The sequence below is a fragment of the Lutjanus erythropterus genome, chromosome 24 (assembly GCF_056507025.1).
Source record: "Lutjanus erythropterus isolate fLutEry1 chromosome 24, fLutEry1.hap2, whole genome shotgun sequence".
Taxonomy (NCBI): Eukaryota; Metazoa; Chordata; class Actinopteri; order Lutjaniformes; family Lutjanidae; genus Lutjanus; species Lutjanus erythropterus.
This window is the reverse complement of record NC_139340.1, coordinates 6,484,211-6,503,064: the sequence shown is the minus strand read 5'-3', so window position 1 is coordinate 6,503,064 and position 18,854 is coordinate 6,484,211. Positions and strand designations below refer to the sequence as shown.

The 18,854-nt window shown below is 37.5% G+C and overlaps 1 protein-coding gene across 1 annotated transcript; it reads left to right on the top strand.

The window, feature by feature from the left end:
• Nucleotides 1-9,755: 9,755 nt before the first annotated feature.
• LOC146304590 (actin-related protein 3) lies at nucleotides 9,756-18,138 on the top strand. The gene is made up of 12 exons (XM_084713537.1): nucleotides 9,756-9,951; nucleotides 10,390-10,445; nucleotides 12,053-12,177; nucleotides 12,283-12,393; nucleotides 13,251-13,346; nucleotides 14,768-14,875; nucleotides 14,955-15,098; nucleotides 15,925-16,098; nucleotides 16,353-16,445; nucleotides 16,530-16,655; nucleotides 17,325-17,408; nucleotides 17,661-18,138. The coding sequence occupies exons 1-12, from the start codon at nucleotides 9,908-9,910 to the stop codon at nucleotides 17,754-17,756; spliced, it is 1,257 nt and encodes a 418-aa protein (XP_084569663.1). The 5' UTR covers nucleotides 9,756-9,907; the 3' UTR covers nucleotides 17,757-18,138.
• The last annotated feature ends 716 nt before the right edge of the window (nucleotides 18,139-18,854 follow it).

The window sequence follows — 18,854 nt, the reverse complement described above, 5'->3', positions numbered from 1 at the left end:
TTCCATATATATTCCTTTATGAAATCTGTGTAATTTTTATTCCATAGACAGACACTGGTTGCACAAAGAAAGATTAATTTAATCTTATGAGTAAATACAGATTTAAGCCTAAGCAGAGCTCTGTTGCACAATTAAAACTAATCTCAGTTTAATGATTTAATCCAAAAGTTTTATCATTAGCTGCTTAATTACCAAAATTAAAATAAATTAAAAATAATATTTGAGTACCAATGGGACCTCATCAGTTTATAAGAGCGGGAGAAACTTTCGTCTGTCCTGTATTTCTTAACGCAGTGTCACATTGTTTGCTGGCTTATGTTAGCTAAAAAGTTAGTAAAAACATGACATTGTTTGCAAGGTAACAGCTAAAAAGTTCACAAAAAGTTACAGTTTGCTAGCTTTAGCTTACTCAGAGAAGCTCTAATTTCTCGTTCATTGTGAAAAACTTGTCTGCAGAATTAATGGAGCAACTTAATCATTTTGCTCAATCCATTTTAAAACTTAGACATCCTCAAGTGTAAATTTAAAGTTAACACTGAAATCACATTTCAAAGATGAGTTTTTCATGCAGCAAACTTTAATTTAATCTAGGTTTAGAGGAAAAACTAAACTGATGTTTAAAGAGAGGTTTAAATTTAATATTTCTTATATTTAAGCTAGTTTAAAAGTTTGGCGCCACATTTAACTTTAGACCATATTTTAATTGGGTTTAAAAATTAATCCTTGTCCGTGCAACTCAGTCATAGTGAAGTATAAGAAAAAGCTATAAGCACAAATGAATTCTCACTAGAGAAATGCTTCAGGGTTATATCAGCCATATTTCCCTTTAAGTTTATCATTTTTAACTTCAAATTAAACACACATCCAAATCATAACTAGTATTGCATGGAGCCAATGCTGTAGACCAAATACTGCATTTTATAAAAGAAATTAGACTCACTGGTTTTATTTCCATGTTCACGTGGGCAGTTTGTTCAAAGTAATTTATTTATATCATTTCTGTATCTGTATAATATTAGATTTATATGTAGTGAATGTGCTGTAGACGATGACAATGCAGACATTCTCTAACTGTATATTTATGAAGGTGTTAATAGTTTAGAGCAGAGCAAAAGGTTCCACCTCAATTCAATGTTGTTTTCACATTATTCCAATATTGTTTTCATATTAAAAAGACTTGTATGTTGATTAATATTCAAAGACTTATTTCAGAGCGTCCCTGATGGTTCTGCAAACAAAAAATGAGATGGACCATCTGATAAATGTTCATGGCAGTTTTTTGACTGGTCTTCTGTGAAGAGTAACACTGTATTCTGCTGATGTGTGATGTAAATAAATGTTGCAGAAAAATTGACCCGAGGCATTGTTTCAGGGCTCTTATATCTGTGTTAGACTGCAGCTAATGTGAAGTAACTTAAACTTAATTAAAGAGGGGTTTTTTTGCATTCATTTGTCCCAACAGCCCAGTCTAATCTGTAAATTTAAACCAAGTAAATATTCATGAATTTTTCAGTTTTTATTGCTGGCTTTGTTATGCATAAATTTTGTATCCTCTCCTGTAGACAAATATCACATTTTCACTGCCTCACTGTGTGCTGACTAAAAGACTCTTGGTTATCCATAATTAAATGGAATTAATTAATTGGTTGTATCCCAATGAACACCATCTACATTTTCCCTTTACAGTAATTAGTACCAAATTAGGTCCTTTGAAGGGCCCAACCTTCATAATAGGCAAGGCGCTCTAATTTTATATCACATTTTATACAATGAGGCAATACAAAGTGCTGTACAGAGTAATAAAAATACAGTAAAGGTCAAAGATTTACAATTAAATATACAAAGTACTGATGAGTGGTACAAAAGATCAAACTATTGCAGGTCGAATCAAGTGAAATAGAAAGAAAAACACAACAAATACTCTCAGTTTTAGATGCACACTGTGAGTGAACCTCTGTTTTTCCTAAATTATCTTATCCCCTGTCCAGATCTCACTGCCTGAGGCAGAGGATAATCAGTGATTTACCCCTTGGACAAAAACCTCCCCATCCAGTTAAAACGAAGGCTATTTACGAAGCTAAGCTGACGAGATATACTGATCACCCACAACAATAAAACCACTGACACGTGAAGTGGATAACATCGATCATCTCGTTACAGTGGCACCTGTCAGGGGATGGGATATATTAGAGAGCAAGTGAACAGTCAGTTTTTCAAGTTGATGGGTTGGAAGGAGGAAAAGCGGGCAAGTGCAAGGATCTGAGCAATTTTTACAAGTGTGCAATTGTGATGGCCAGGTGACTGGGTCAGATCATCTCCAAAATGACAGGTATTGTGGGTCATTCATTCTATGCAGTAGTCAGAACCTACATAAAGTGGTCAAAGGAAGGATAACTGGTGACAGGGTCATAAGCGCCCACAGCTCATGTGGTCAGGTCCTGTAGAAGAGCTACGGTAGACCAGTCAGAGTGCCCATGCTGACTCTGTTCACCACTCAAAGTGCCTAAAATGGGCATGTGAGTATCAGAACTGGACCATGGAGCAATGGAGGAAGGCGGCATGGTGAAGACAACGGTTGACTTGTCCTCCAAATTCCCCACATCTCAATTTAGTCAGGCATCTGTGGGAGGTGATGGAACAAGTCCGATCCATGAAGGCCCTGCCACGCAACTTACAGGACTTCAAGGATCTGCTGCTAACGTCTTGGTGCTACTGGACCGTGGAGCAATGGAAGAAGGTGGCCTGGTGTTGACAAGGCGTTGACTCAATCAAGCATTTGTGGGATGTGCTAGAACAATAAGTATGACCCACGGAGGATCACGTTATTCCAGGTTTGTGTTACATGATAACAAAACACTTGTTCGTCATGTTTTGTTTTAACTCTTGGGACAACCAGTAGGTCAGATGTCTTAAGGCTCCTGAAATGTTCATATGGCACCAGGGTGTCAGGGACGGATTTGAGCCGAGAGCTACAGACTGATTTTTAGAAAAGCCGCAAAATTTTAAAATAAATTCACTGAGTGATTATGTAAGGATTTTAGAACTGGTGTAATGTGGTTATACTTTCTCATTTTCTGAAGGTACTTGGCAGCAGTGTTGAACCAAGCATGGCAAAAATCCAATTAACTGGAAATGAAGCCGTGGGTAAGCCTTACTAAGTCTTGTTTGGACATAATTTCTCTCACACTTTTTGAGGCAGTAGTACGCTGATGGAGTTGCCAATTTGAGTCGACGGTAATGTTAAGAATTTTGGCTTGATTGTTTAAATCTACAGGGAAGTGTAGGACCTGTAAATCCCAACTTACAAACATGTTAACATCTTTTCCTTCATGATAAAATCAAGCAGAAGACATTTTCATTAGTTGGAACAGTGTTTAAATCACAATGCACTTCATTTGACTTGGCAAAAGGAAGGAACTTTAGCATTTTCACCACAACAGCCTGACCGTGCAGCTTCCCCAACCCTACAGCTTAACATTCACCTCACCTCAGACATAATGCATGAACTTCAGGGGGGTTTTGGTGGGAGGGGAGGGTGAGATGAAATCCACCACTGCTGGTGGTCCCCAGGAGGTTATTTGGACCTAAATGCTTTCTCTGTGACCTTAACCTTCACACAGTCAGGCAAAGGACAGCGAGGAAACTGTATTTTATTAAATTAGCTACATTTCAGTAAACTGCCATCACTCAGTTACTCACCTATTGATTATTTTGTGCTTCCTGCAACCTCTGTGGTTTTCAAATGAGTATGCACATAGATTTTTATAGTGCTTTTTTCAGATATTTCTTGTGCTAAGATTTATGCATTATTGAGTGGAGAGTCTTTCTGGTTTTCTCTCACTGAATCTACCTGTCTGCATTTTCAATTACTAAAACACTGCTGTCGCCAGCCTGCACTGAAACTGATAAAAGCCTTATATGAAAAAGGAGATTAAGGTTTTGTCAGAATGAGCTGAGAATACAGATCAGACATAATCCACTCTGTATTACACCCGTCTTACAATGGCTGCTTTTGTCTTAAGGCGAAAACACCAGATTCCAGAAGGAGTCTGGTAATTTAGCAAAGATGTGATATTAGAAATGTGCAGATGCCTCCGACTCATTATTGTGATATTGAACTATTAAAGATCCCAGCAAAAACACACAGCATAACGCACTTTGTCAGTGAGTGAGTTTGCATGCACTCTAATATCCTGGTTATAATTTACAAGTGTAAAAGTGAAACGTAGCAGACCTTAACAGTCATCCTAAAGCTAGGAGAGTTTATTTAAGATTTTAAGATGTTAGCATGCTGTGTACATGTTTCCTATCTTGAGTTTGGATAGGAACTGTTCATCTGAATTTTTTTTTTCTAAATCAGGTTCTAATCCTAACTATTATGGTTACCGAATCGCTAAAATAGGTTCTGCAAGTAAGGAGGAACTATGGCCCCAGAATACTGTACCATAAAAACACCTTATCCTCGTTTCTGAACATAGAGAACAGAAACCTGGATGCTGAAGTGATCGTGTATATGAGGGATATGAGTAACACCATATCCTCAATATGATCAAAAATAGGATAATACTAAAGAACAGGATACCTGTGTGCATGGTAACACACTCAAACTGGAATTATTCCTGTCTATTTTAAAGAGCGAGACAGAACCTTACAGTGCAGTTGTGGCCATAATGATCAACTTGTAAGTGTAATAGTGTTTCCAAGGAACCATTTTCAATTACTTGCCTAACAATGCAGCAGTGCATTGTTAGAGACACAATGAAGCAGCTCCCACTGGATGAATCCTGCAGCCCATGGTGAAAATTTACAGTGATTGTGCAGAGCGATGAGAAACGGGCTTCAAACATTCTGCCTGGGAGACGAATCACCACATCAACGCAGCGATATCAGACAACTTTGTTGTTTTTAAAACATCACTTGCGTCGACCGCGGCTTAAACTTTGGGTCTATTAGCAGCCAATGACTCCTGCAGCGTGAGGGCGCGAATGTATGACAGAGCATCATTAAGCCTGGACGCAGAGGAAGAGGAGGAGGAGGAAGGACTGATGATCACAGAGGGGAAGTGCCGACTGCAGATCTCTCGGGATTAAGAAGCAGCAAAAAGAGGAGATTATTAAAAATAATAAGGCCCACCTCTGCTTTTCTCTAATGACAGGCGCGCAAACACAGTCATATTAGAGCTCTGGCGGTGGAAATACTTCAGTTGATGAGGGACCTCAACTCATCTACTTTGTTTACTGTGTAGGCTAAGACTATTGGAAATGAGGGGGAAATTATCTATTCTGGTGTGGGCGGGATTGTTTCAAGTACTGATCGCAGGACTAACAAGGGACAGCGAGATCAAGAACCTCCGGAGAGTCAATTACCCATAGTTCAGCTGTATAGACACTGTACATTGTATATAGTTATAATGAATCATGGCTACTCCACTTAAATGCATCTAATCTCATTTATTCATGAATTAAATGTATTACCCCAAGCATCAATAGTGCTATTTCTGCTATTGATTAAACGGCTACATTAAAATGAAATTCTATTAAATTACAAATTCCATTAGACATATTACGTTGGAAACGAAGATGAAGTCGAAGGAAAGCATGTGCAGCTTCAACAATTATCTCAAATCTGATGACTTAGCAGTCAACTCTATATGAGCTGCTCCACCAGACTTTATTTTCACTCCAATCCACTTTAGTGCCGTAACACAAATCTTCATCCCAGTAAGTAGGGCCAATAAAGAAAGGTAAACACAATTAAACCCCCCCTAAAGTTACAGTGGTGCAGAGGGGATATTAATCTGTGGCTGTTAAATACATTGCACCCCTGCAAGAACGAGTGAAATGAAAGAGAACTGGCTCGAAGAATGGCTGTAAAAATCTCTTGTTACTCTGATTATTCCACTCCAGGATGGATGTTTTATTTAAAGTAGTGGTGGAGGAGTTAGAGCCAGTGGACGTGGGGTTGTGCAGTTTGAAACGAATCATTTCTATCATCATGCTTTGCATCTTATTACAGTAAGTGACTGGCTCACAGTGTCTGTCGTTTCTTAAAAACGAGAGTACTGGTGCCCTCTAGTATTCAAAACAGTGACGCACAGGGATGTAGAGCACATGCAGAAAGGAGCAGCTGGTGAAATACTGGCGAGAGACAGCTGAGGTTATTTTTGCGAAATCAAAATAGAAAATTAGACCATCAGGGTCAGAGTTCTGTTATTCAGTGCCTTGAGCACCTCATGAGCAAATAGCACTTCCTTTTAACTTCATTTGGGTGAAATATTAAATTCCTCGACTGTAAATCAAGAGCTTACGTAGAAATTAAATCATTTAAATGGGGGTGAGGGCCACCGCTTTGGGAAAAACTGCATGAGCTAATGGTTCAATAGTTTAAGAACAACATTTTTCAACACAAAACTTCAGGTAATTCAAGGATTTCAAAAAGTTTCAGAGAATCCAAAGAAATTTCTGCACGTCAGGGGCAGGGCTGTAAACTGACATTGGATGTCTGTGACCTTTGACCCCTGCAGACTTCTCCGGGCCTCAGATCATCTCAGATCACATTCTAGGCTAGAGAGGAGAAGGACCAACCAGATCTTTCCCAGTGCAAAGTTTAAAAGCAATAATGCGTGATGGTTTGGGGGTGTTTTAGAGCCCAGGGCAACTGTGACACCTGTGAACGCATCACTGACGCAGAAAGGTACATACAGGTTTTGGAGCGTCTTTTTATGAGACGTCGCTGCTTATTTCAGCAAGAAAAAAAAAGGTGATGGATTGCAGAGCTAAAAATGCTCCTGTCCAGGCATCAAATTCAGAATGACTGTATATTTACAAAAAATATCTTGTCTTTTTATCTTGTGCTCAGTTGAATGTAGGTCAAAAAGGATTTGCACAACATTGAATTTTGTTTTTATTCGTGTTACAACTTTTTTGTAATTGGGGTTTGTATGTAAAAGCTTGGTGCATTTCGTACAGCTGCTAACGAGCACCCTGTGCATCTGTGTGAGTTGCCAACTGGTGTTTAAAGTTATCTTAGATCTACCTTTGACCTGATCACCACAGTATGCCAAGAATATTTCTGTGAACAAACAATTTGTGCAGCTCTTTGCAGTCATTTCTCTGTCACTGGGCCAACTTTTCTAGCTCTGCAGGAAGATGATGTTCCCATTCTTAATCCTGCCGACAAAGCTCTGGTTGGCTCGACTGTTTTCTAACCTGGGAAACAGCCGTTAAAGTGAAACTATTTAAATTTTTATTGTATAACAGCCACTGTCGCCACGAGTTACAATTACAGTACACAAGAGGAAAAGGCATCGCAGACCAAGTGAGGATGTAGCACAAAAATCTCTGAGCGTGTTTAAATGCCGGCAGGTGAGTTTTATTGCTTCCAAAAGAAATATTGTGTTGTTTTATCTTGCAAAACTCACACAGTCTCACTTTAATGGGCAAACCAGACCTATTTAATCATTTATAAAATCTGAGCTGCGGATGGTGATTCAGAAGTCTGGAAGAGAATTAGATAAGAGGAAATTCAATTTTATAGCTTTTGTTATATTATTGTTCTTATTCTTGAACTTTAAATAATCCACTCGACTTCTTTAAATTAGATTTCTTTTGCTTTATCTCTCAATTTCACTTTGTAAACTCCCGAAGATAAGAGCCTTATATATAAATAAAGTTCACTCGTACTGTGGCACTTCAGGATGAATAATTGCCTTATAAGACCAACTCTAGTGTTTTATCATTATGAGATGATGTTGCTGCTCAGTTCAGCTAAATAGAGAAGACAAAAGACTTGTGTTTGGTCCCATTTATCTCACTGATGTCAGGGGAGTTCTTCTTTGATAGTGGGCTCCTGGCGAATCTTGGCTCCAGCTCTGACAATGTTGAAATGAATTGGTTCAACTTCAGTTCTTGATAGAGAGTTTCCATCAAGTGGCCCGGCTCCACGGTGACTGTTTCTATCAGGAGCAGCAGAGCCAAGGGCTTTTCTAGGAGAGTCGCTGTGGTGAAAAGTCTCTTGTGTGACTGATGAATCTGCCTGAGGACAAAGGGCCAATGTTCTCCGGCCCTGGGATTGGCTCTAATGTGGTGAGGCGCTCTGAAGCCAGAATCGAGCCCTAAAGCTCCTTCCTGCTCGTATATCGTCTTTATCAGTGGCTCTCCATGCAGTCGAGGAGGGTGAGGACCATTCTGATGGCACCTAAATCACTGATATCATCTGCTGGAGTCAGCAGAGCAGGATGAGGTTGGTTGCTATTTTTGCTAGGTAGAAAACCACAGTAAAAATACACTTAAATACCTGCTTGCAGCATTGTTTTTGACATTGTATTGTACACAATACAAAGAATATATATGAGGCTACATCAATGAACATTAGATGTTTTGTATTGATATATTTACTTGGAATACAGAAATTGTAAAATACACAAATGCACTAGAAGTGCATATAGTTTTTTTAGCGTGTGGTACATGAATTGGTATCACATACAATAATATGTAATAAATAACAAATGAAAATAATAAGTGCAGAAATAAAACTAAAAACGTAGATAGGTTGATCATAAGGGTCTAACATTGGTATGTCAGGAAGAAAAGGGGCCCAGATAGAGTCAAAGATCACAGTTTCCTGACAAAATATAGTATTTTCTCAGTAATATATATAATAATATATAATCCCCAGCTATGGTATGATACAATGAGTTTGTTTATGCATATAAGTGCCAGCCCATAGTTACTTAAGACATAAATTTTTCTAACATTACATTGCAAACAAAGCCCTAAAAATAAAATCTGCAGAAAAAGATTCCCTATGTTTATGTTTGTATCAACATTTTTTAAAAACTCAGTACAGTAAAGTACAGCACAGTAGTACTTTTACTGTGTAACTGATATTTAAAAAATGCAGTCATCCCATCACTTAATATATACTATATATAATAAAAATATATACACAAAACGTCATTTGGGGTGTTTTTTTTGCACAACTTTTATCCCCTTGTCTACCTCAACCACTTTATTTTTCCACTTTCTTTTTTAATTATTGATTTATTTATTTTTTAAATTGATTATTCATATTTTATTTTCTGGTATATCTTAAACAGAATATTTGGAAGTCAGGAAGGAAGTCATTACTGCCTCTGGCTATCAAACACTCTTGAGTCCATAAAGAGGGAACTTATTTCATCCTGTCAGCAGCAAATTATTCTTAATTTATCATTTATATCTTCTACTTTGCAACACTGACTTAAGAGTTCAGTAATTTTGTGCAATACTTTTTGCAATCATAAGCCTAATTCAGCAATGTAATACTCTGGCTAAACTGGCATAAATCCTGCATTTATTTATTTATAGCACATTTCCACCAACCAGTAATCTTATTTGCAGCTTAACAAATACTTCTTATTTCAAGTTTCTATTTCTTGTCATTTTTCTAAGCTTATATATATATTTATTCTTGAACAGGAGCAACAGTAATGTATCCCAATTTTGGCATCAATAGTTTTTCTGACTCCAATTCCGTAATATATGTGTATGTTCACAACATGCATTTTTAAAGCATTTTAATGCTATAATACATTTTACTTTTATCTATGTGTGTATGTATGTATTTATTTTATTTATTTATTTGTCTGTACATGGGAGCAAATATAAAATATAATACATTTCTGATAAATAATTTCAGTATGATGCTCGGTTGCAATGACAGGTCTGTCCACTGGGCGGCAGTGTTGTCCCTTTGAACCTGCTGACTCTGCACTAGAAGAAACCTCACCGAACCCGGAAGCGTTCGTGAATCGGCCGTGACTGCTTTTCATTCAGGCTGCGGCGATTTAAATCCGTTACTGTAAAGATCTCCGTGCATATCGGGCAGCTGATATATTTGCCTGTAGGTAGATTAAAGGAGAGCGAACATGGCTGGTCGGCTACCGGCTTGTGTTGTTGACTGTGGCACGGGGTAAGTAACGAGAATGGAATGCTAGCTGGTTAGCATTAGCCTGGCTTTCATTGACCACATAAGCGGCTGTCAAACTTCCAGCTAACGCCCCGTCTGGCTGTTTAGTTAGCCTGAAAACGGCTAACGCTACTTAGCCACATCTGTTCACTTGTTTATCCCTATGTTGTCCTTAAAGACTGGATTAATGCTGCGAATCAGCACGCTAGCGTTCCCGATTGGTTTATCTAATGCTTTTATCATCAATACTGCTCTATCATTGTAATTAGCTGCTGCTAGCTACAGAAGCTAATGTTACTTCCTGGACAATCCTCATTGCAGAAATCTTTTAAGCCACATTATTATTTAACATCCCTATTTATTGTTTCCAGCAAACACTTTTATTAAAATAAAGCAACTGTAAATATACGTTTATTGTAATTATGTTCCCCTTTTTTTTAGGTACACAAAGCTTGGTTATGCAGGAAATACAGAACCACAATTCATCATACCATCATGTAAGTAAATTTTTTTTTTTTTTTAAAGGGCCAAAACACGTATTTGGTTTCTTCTGATTTTTCCTAAGTAGAGTTGACGTGTGTATAAATGTGTAATATATAATGGACAATACTGTGATGCGTGATATAAATATTGAAAGGCAGCCATGCTGTTAGGCAATGAAATCATAGGTTGTTTGTTTTTTTTCAACACTGGAAACTTTTCTTATTTAAAAATTTACATTGCAAAGTATCTGTGAAATGAGGAAACTCATTGTCCCCTGAGATGACAGTTTCAGTTAAACTTCCTTTTTAATACACAGTCCAGTGAGATAGACACTAGAGATAGACAGCTTGCAGTGATATTCTACATTAGACCTGGGCCATAGAGCTGAAAAGCCTATCATGGTAGGAAAGGGAAGTTTAACTTCAGTCAGTATCAATAATTACTGATCATGGAGGTTGTGGCTGATGACATGTTTTGCAGGAAATAGCTTGGGGGATAAAATAAAAAACACACACACATATTTTTGACCAAATACCTTGATATTCCAACAATATTGAAGGGATGACTATGCTTATACTTTTGGTAAATGGCTATACCTGCCATCTATATAATATTGATATACTGCCCAACCCTGTTTTACATACTTACATAAGGGATAAACCTGGAGATTTGATGCAAACATATTATGTCATGAAAAATGCTATGCCATTTATTAAACCTGAAACAGAACCCTGCTACTTTCCAGCAGCATCCCATATAACATTTCTCATCCCTGTGTCAGCTTAAACCTGATGAAGGCCAGACAGCAATGATGCAATCATATCACATTTATACAGGGTTTAAGTTCAGGTATCGAGAAGGAAAAACTGGTATCAGAACATCTCTGGCTGTGTGCACAGTTATATAGACTAACAATAGCTAGAGAAACAACATGATTAAGAGGGAAAAAAGCTGTTTTATTGTGTGAATCACTGAGGATGAAGTCAGTTTCTTGTTTTATTGCTCATAATATAATTTAAGGTCTTTACTCTTTCTCAAGATGCCTTTCATTTCTTCTGGTTTGATCACTACATAAATACTGAGTTGTGCATTGTAGGATTGACTGTAAACATTTACTCAGGAACAATACACTTTGTATTAATCCACCGCTGAAAATAGTCCCCAACAAATGCACTGTTATAGCCTACATGTTTGAGAAATATTTGCTAAGAACTACAGTGTCTAGCTGTCACAGGATATTACTGAGCTTAAGAAAAAAAAATCCATATGTGTGCAACCTGCTTTAAAATATTTACATCTTCACTAGTGTGCTTGGGTTTGAGATGAAAAGTGCAAAGCTGGTTTTGGCCTTCACATGCAAATCTGTCAACAATAACAAAAATACAGAAAAACATCATTCATAGCAGCATGTAAAATTTAAGAGCACATTATATACTGACAGTAGTATAATAATATCAGTTACACTTACAGTTTAGGGCTGCAACGTCTGATTGTTTACATTATCAATAAATTTGTCAATCATTTTCTTGATTAATTGTAATTGTCCTAACTGATCTATTTAATCATGTTTTCATTTCTGAGTCAAATATAGCATTATCACATTTTTTTTACTCTCCTCCAGGTATTGCAATCAAAGAATCGGCCAAGGTTGGAGACCAGGCCCAGCGTAGGATGATGAGGGGCGTTGATGACCTGGACTTCTTCATTGGGGATGAAGCCATCGACAAACCGTCATATTCAACAAAGGTAGACAGGAAAGCTGACCTGAGTCACATGGGACATTCTTCTGTCTATTTTTAAGCTTCAAGAAGATGCTGATACTGACATTTACTTCCCCTTCCCTGTTTCCAGTGGCCCATCCGTCACGGGATAGTGGAGGACTGGGACCTGATGGAGAGATTTATGGAGCAGATCATCTTCAAGTATCTGCGGGCAGAACCTGAAGACCATTACTTTCTTTTGGTGAGACCAGAACTGTGTACACAATTGAAACCAGGCAGTGTTTATTTGTATTATTATTATCATTTATAATCCAGGTCCTGTTTTACTATTGCTAAGTGTGTAATTCAGATATTGCAACATGTGTTACACATTATTATATGTGACCAGATACACATAAAATAATGCCTTTTGCTACAACTACAACTATACAATATAACTTGTAACAATGTAACACAAAAAAAGGATCTAATCAATATAAGCAAGGGAGAAACCAAAATAAACATCATCCACCAGCCAAAAGCTGGTAAAATATGCAAGTAGCTGGTAGATTTGCTTCACTCACCAGCCAACAAAACAATGGCAATCTATTGTCAAGCTTTGCCAGGATTTGAACATTCACTAGCTGTTTGGCCAGTTGACAAATTTTCTCTAAAACAAGGACTAGAATTGTGTGAAAATTCTGGAAAACAGAACATAATTTTCTTCCCATCAGCATGCCTGTCGTAAATTAAATTTGTTTCAGCACAGGGACAATGCAGTCTCTCCATATTGAGCTTATATACCAGCAGTTTCCTGACAGAAAAGGCTGTTTGACAGCAAAGTAAACTGGTGAAAATATTCTTAATACACTTCAACATGCTACAGCTAATACACTGACTATGGATAAGTAGCTCATACAACCTCACTTCAAAAACTATTCCTGTAAGTGATCAGGAAAAAAATATGTAAGCCAGACAAAGCCTGTCTGCAACAACCATCAGGCTGTCGATAACAAGTGTATTCTGATGTCTCTCAGTCACATGTGGTTTTTTTTTAGAGAGCAAAATGTAGAACAGTGGCCTAAAGTGGTTTCTGTTTTTGTCATCCTCTCTCTGCAGACAGAGCCTCCCCTCAACACACCAGAAAACAGAGAGTACACAGCAGAGATCATGTTCGAATCCTTCAACGTCCCAGGTCTCTACATCGCTGTTCAGGTACGTTTCGAAAACACGCCAGCACCTAAAATTAACACTTTTCAGGAAACCACTACACTGCTCTACAAAGCCAAACCGCAGTAACTACATATTTGGTCACACCTTACCTTAATGTAAAAATATTGCCTCATAGAAATGTTTTATTTTTCTAGGGGCAAAAATATCTTTAAAATAAACAAAAACTAGAAAACAGAGGTAAAAACCACACAGCAGTGACTGTACTCAAGCTAGTTAAGGTTAGCTACTTTTTCTTTTTCCATGGAATTGAAATATCACCTTTGATGCTCCAAAATCTAGTTGATTTATATGACAGTAGCTTAATCCTAAATGATAATGAGCTAATGTGGTCAATGACTGTAATCATATTAAATTAATGATTAATTTATTAATCTCACTAATTATTACAGTGGAAAAGAAATCTGAAGAAGAAATGAGAGCATATTTTCTTTGTTTTCTCTGCAGTTCCTCTTAAGTATTTTTAATTTTTTGTAAGGTCTGTGACAATTATTACTTATCAGCATAAAATGAAGGTTTTGTCACTCACAGCTACGAGAAACACATTTGAAACCTGTAGTCTGAATTAGATTTGACTGTTTTACGCAGAATGTAATGTGAATCATAATTTCTATGAGGAAATGTCAATTTTCACTTCTTGTTCTTAAAATTTACACCCGATTTGAATCCTGCACGACATTGTAATTCAGTATTTCTAAAATCTATTTAATTAATTCAAGTATTTTTTTTTTTTTTTAGTCGAGTGGGCCAGGAATCTACTCGCCCAAAGTCCATTTTTACTTGCCCCCTAACAAATTGTTTTATTTATTTACGGTTATCAAATTACAACATAAGACTGCAACTAGCAATCATTTTCACTCTTGATTAATCTGTGCATTATTTTCAGTATTTATTGATTATTCATTATGTCTCAGTCACAGTGATGTCTTTAAATGTTTGTTTTCAGTCCAACTGATTATCAAATCATTGATTATTATTTTTCTGTTGATCAACTAAATGATTCGGCAACAACTCGTTGCAGCTCCAGTATAATCCGTGTCATAGATGCAAAGCAACAATCATTCTTACATAACAGAAATAGTTTGACAGTCCCTCCTCATTCTATTTAGAGACAGACTCATTAACAGCTCTACAGAATTGTACCACTTACATACGACTTGCTCAATTAGAGTTGCTAGATTTATTAGCTTGACATGGTATTTTACTTGCCTTTGGCAGGTGGGCAGTCCTTATTTTTTAGCCCTGCAGTATTGTGTCATTGTTGCAATACCTAAAAAATGTGACACAGTGTGATTAGATTTTTATGCTGTCACCATTTTGAATCCCTGATTATCTCACCTTGCTCTGTAGGACAATATTATTGCTACAGACCGTCTTTAATTAAGGTGTTCTTTCTCCTGCATCAGGCTGTCCTGGCGCTGGCTGCCTCCTGGACATCCCGACAGGTGGGGGAACGGACACTGACAGGGACTGTGATTGACAGCGGAGACGGAGTCACGCATGTTATTCCAGTGGTGAGCATCGCTTTTACCCATGATTGTCTGTTTTGTTTGTTCTCTACCCTAAACTCATTTGAGCGCGCTTGTATTCCAGGCTGAAGGCTACGTCATCGGCAGCTGCATTAAACACATCCCCATCGCTGGTCGAGACATCACGTACTTCACCCAACAGCTGCTGAGGGAACGAGAGGTGGGGATTCCTCCGGAGCAGTCCCTGGAGACGGCTAAAGCAGTCAAGGTAGGTGATAATGAAAAATAGTGAAAATGTCCATTTTGTCCATCCAAGGCGATGTCTTTAAATGCCTTTTAACAAATCTACAACCAGTGATATTCGGTTTAATAAGATATAAAAAATGGGTCCTTAAAAAGTCATCAATATCTTAAATTAAAATTTAAATAAAACAATACATTAAAAGCCTTAAAAAGTAGTCTTAAATTCTGTTTGGGAGTGTCTTAAATATTTCTTTATTGAATGCTCTAATGGTGGTCTAACATCGACTGAAGTGCAAGAAATGTATTCCAATGCTGTTACTGTTCTTTTAGGTGTTGCTTATAAACATATTTGGACAAATGTTCTTTAACTCAACCAGTTATTGTCATTTTTACTTAATTATAATTTTTATTTTTATCACAAAATTGCCTAAACACTTGACACAGCTAACCTGATGCAGCTTTTTCATGTGATAGTGTTGATGTTAGACATGTATTTTTGCAGAGCAACGCTGTCCACTCCATACAGTATCAAATATCACACAGAGGTTTTATTGTCGTCAGATTATGTTCTCACATTTTCCATCATGATCTGTTTCTTTATTTAAACCTGCCAAAGAAAAAGGAAGTGAACCCATCATAGATCATACTAGTTGTGTTAATGCTCTGCTGTCCCTGTCATGCACTTCTCAGCCTGGCCACTAGAGGGCAGTGCAGCTACAGAAACAAATCCCTCACTCCAGTGTCAGAACATGTATATCAAAAAGTTTAATATTACGTGTTTTTCTTTCTTTTTTTAACCATTTAAATTACCCTGAACAGAGTTTCATGTATTGTTTGGTATTTTCTTTTAGGAGCGGTTCAGCTATGTCTGTCCAGACCTTGTGAAGGAGTTTAACAAGTATGATACAGACGGTTCCAAGTGGATCAAACAGTACACGGGCATCAATGCCATCACAAAGAAGGAGTTCACCATCGATGTCGGATATGAACGCTTCCTTGGGCCTGAAATCTTCTTCCACCCTGAGGTAGAATAAAAAAATTACTTTATATTGTGTCTATAGATGAGTAAAATGGTCCATTTTTAGGTAAAACTGTGCAGTTTTAAATCAGAACCATGAGTTTTTGCTTTCCTAAAGCTTTTTTAAACTAAAATGTAAACTTATTCATATTCATTCATCATTTTCAGTGTATAAATTGGAAAACTAGTGCTTTGTTCCCATCATGCTGCCAGTTTTTGAGGAGTTTTTTTTTTTTTTTTTGCTGTTTTTTGCTCATTCAGTTTGCCAACCCAGACTTCACTCAGCCGATCTCGGAGGTGGTGGATGAAGTCATCCAGAACTGCCCCATTGATGTCAGACGTCCGCTGTACAAGGTACAGACAAGCTTGCCGCTGCAGTTATTATAATAATAATGCCGGTCTGTTTTCATCAACGTCTGTCTCTTCCTTGTGTCGTAGAACATTGTGCTCTCCGGCGGCTCCACCATGTTCAGGGACTTTGGCAGACGCCTGCAGAGGGACCTCAAGAGGACCGTGGATGCACGACTGAAGATGAGCGAAGAGCTGAGCGGTGGCAAATTGAAGGTGAGGAACTGTGCCTGATTCCAAATTTTGTCAGCAGAATCATATTTGGCTTTTCAATACAAAGATAATAATTAGTTCTTTTTTATTCAGTTAAGGACATGTAGGGCTGCACAGTTAATTGAAATAGTATAAAAATTGCAATATACCCAAATCGCAGGCGCAGCATTTTTTTCAAGAAGGCAAAATATATGATAAGACGGCATTATAATGAAGTGCTGCAGAGATGCTCTTGCCTGCAAATCTTGCTCTCCAGATGTAAGGAAACATGTTTGTTAAGCACCCCAACAACTGTTACATCATCATAATTTTAATCATTTGTTTCAGTGAAAATGAATGATCATTCACTCTAATTGTAATCATATTGTCAAAATAATCACAATATGATCTTTTTTCACCATATTGTGCAGCCCTGACACTTCAACAACTTCCAACTTGTTCTGTTGTACAAAAACATGGTTGAGTTTGCAGATAATTTGATAAGTTTTTTATATAGAATTCTAAAAATCTGCCCATGTAGAAATTAATGGCATATTAGGATTTTAGCATTTAATTATTATAAATGCTGCAGTGAAAAAACAACAAAGTAAGCTTTGTCCTTCCAGAATGTTTAGAGGGAGTGGTTTTATGTTTTTATTATAATATTGACTAAGATATCATCTTCTTTTGTAGCCCAAGCCTATTGATGTGCAAGTGATCACTCATCACATGCAGAGGTACGCTGTCTGGTTCGGAGGATCAATGCTGGCGTCTACTGTGAGTATTTTAACAGTTTTTTCAACTCTTCTAACAGCACGTAATCATCCGTCCTGCAGCTTTTTAAAATGACTGAAAATAGAAACACATGAATGTTGCTTTGTGAGTTCTTTCTTGAACAAAATTGATCAGAAATAAACAGCAAAAAAAAGCAGACTTTTGTAAATATTTATCAATATTTTGTTGACTAAACAGAGCACATATTCATATTTTGTTATTTGTGAAATATAAAAATTGTTTTTCATTTTTCAGCCCGAGTTTTACCAAGTGTGCCACACCAAGAAAGACTACGAGGAGATTGGGCCGAGCATCTGCCGCCACAACCCCGTATTTGGCGTCATGTCTTAGGCGTTGGGAGGTGGAGCACATTCAGCGGAGGCCTCAGAGAAAACGGAGGAAGCGCCGCCAAGACCTCACATGCTGTGGAAGTCCCATGAGCCTTTGCACAGATGCTCCGACGAACCTGTTGATTTGGATCGAGCGACAGTGGACCAAACAAACTGCCAAAAGAGCGGCAATGTCCTCGCAAATTTAGAGGAAAGAGGTGACTCAGCCCAAAGGATCCTCAAATAAAATGTTTACTGCAAGTAGGTTAATAATAGGTGATAAATCTTTCATTTCTGCGTGCCTCGTATATGTACTTATGATATCCTCACAGGGTTGTAATATGTAATTAATCAACATGAGTCCTGTATAAATGCACCTCTCTGTGTATATGGGTTGGGTTCTTGCGATATGTTATATACTCTTAAAAAAAAAAATGATGGTTGTTTCAGGAAACAGGACAAGCTTTTGATCTTTAAGTCATCAAATGGGTGCAAACATACAAGACATTGTTATAAAAACAATCACAAGATATACTGACCATTCCTGATTTTCTTTGGTTTCCTTTTTTGTGTCTCTTATTTTGAAATGTCCCTCAGTACCTGGAGGAAATGGTTATTTGAATACAGAAAACAAGAAAAAGAAAGGCATTGTTCAAATTATTTGAAGTGGGTTTATATGAGGTAGTTATTAATAATCAGTGTATTACATGCAGTTGATAGTGGTTGTGACGCCCCCAGTTTGAAGAACCAGAGAAGAGTACTGGTATAGAAAGCTAAGCAATGTACTGCTGTGAATACTAAAAAAGCCCATCCAAAAAAAAACACATCACTATTCATTTAAGTGTGCACTATATTTCAACAATTTACTTTGCCATTAGACAGACTTTTCCAATGGGAAACTCTTGTAATATAAGCCAAATATTGCCAACCAAACTCCATGGGCAAAGTCAGTAATTTTATTTTGTAGGTCAGAGGAGTTGCTGGTCTACCACTGTTTGTTTCTGTTACTGTGTGACATTGGTGTTTTAGAAACTAAGTTGTGAATCACTTAAGTCACTCTAACACCAGCTAACCAACAGATCATGGCAGCAGTAGTCCAGCAACTCGTGTTCTGTGAGGT

What these genes read in the sequence shown, in the direction of transcription:
- LOC146304590 (XM_084713537.1), top strand. Translation starts at nt 9,908, where the DNA reads ATGGCTGGTCGGCTACCGGCTTGTGTTGTTGACTGTGGCACGGG. An exon ending in GTCTCTACATCGCTGTTCAG is followed by an intron (nt 13,347 to 14,767) that starts GTACGTTTCGAA and finishes CTCCTGCATCAG; the next exon opens with GCTGTCCTGGCGCTGGCTGC. An exon ending in TGAGCGGTGGCAAATTGAAG is followed by an intron (nt 16,656 to 17,324) that starts GTGAGGAACTGT and finishes CTTCTTTTGTAG; the next exon opens with CCCAAGCCTATTGATGTGCA.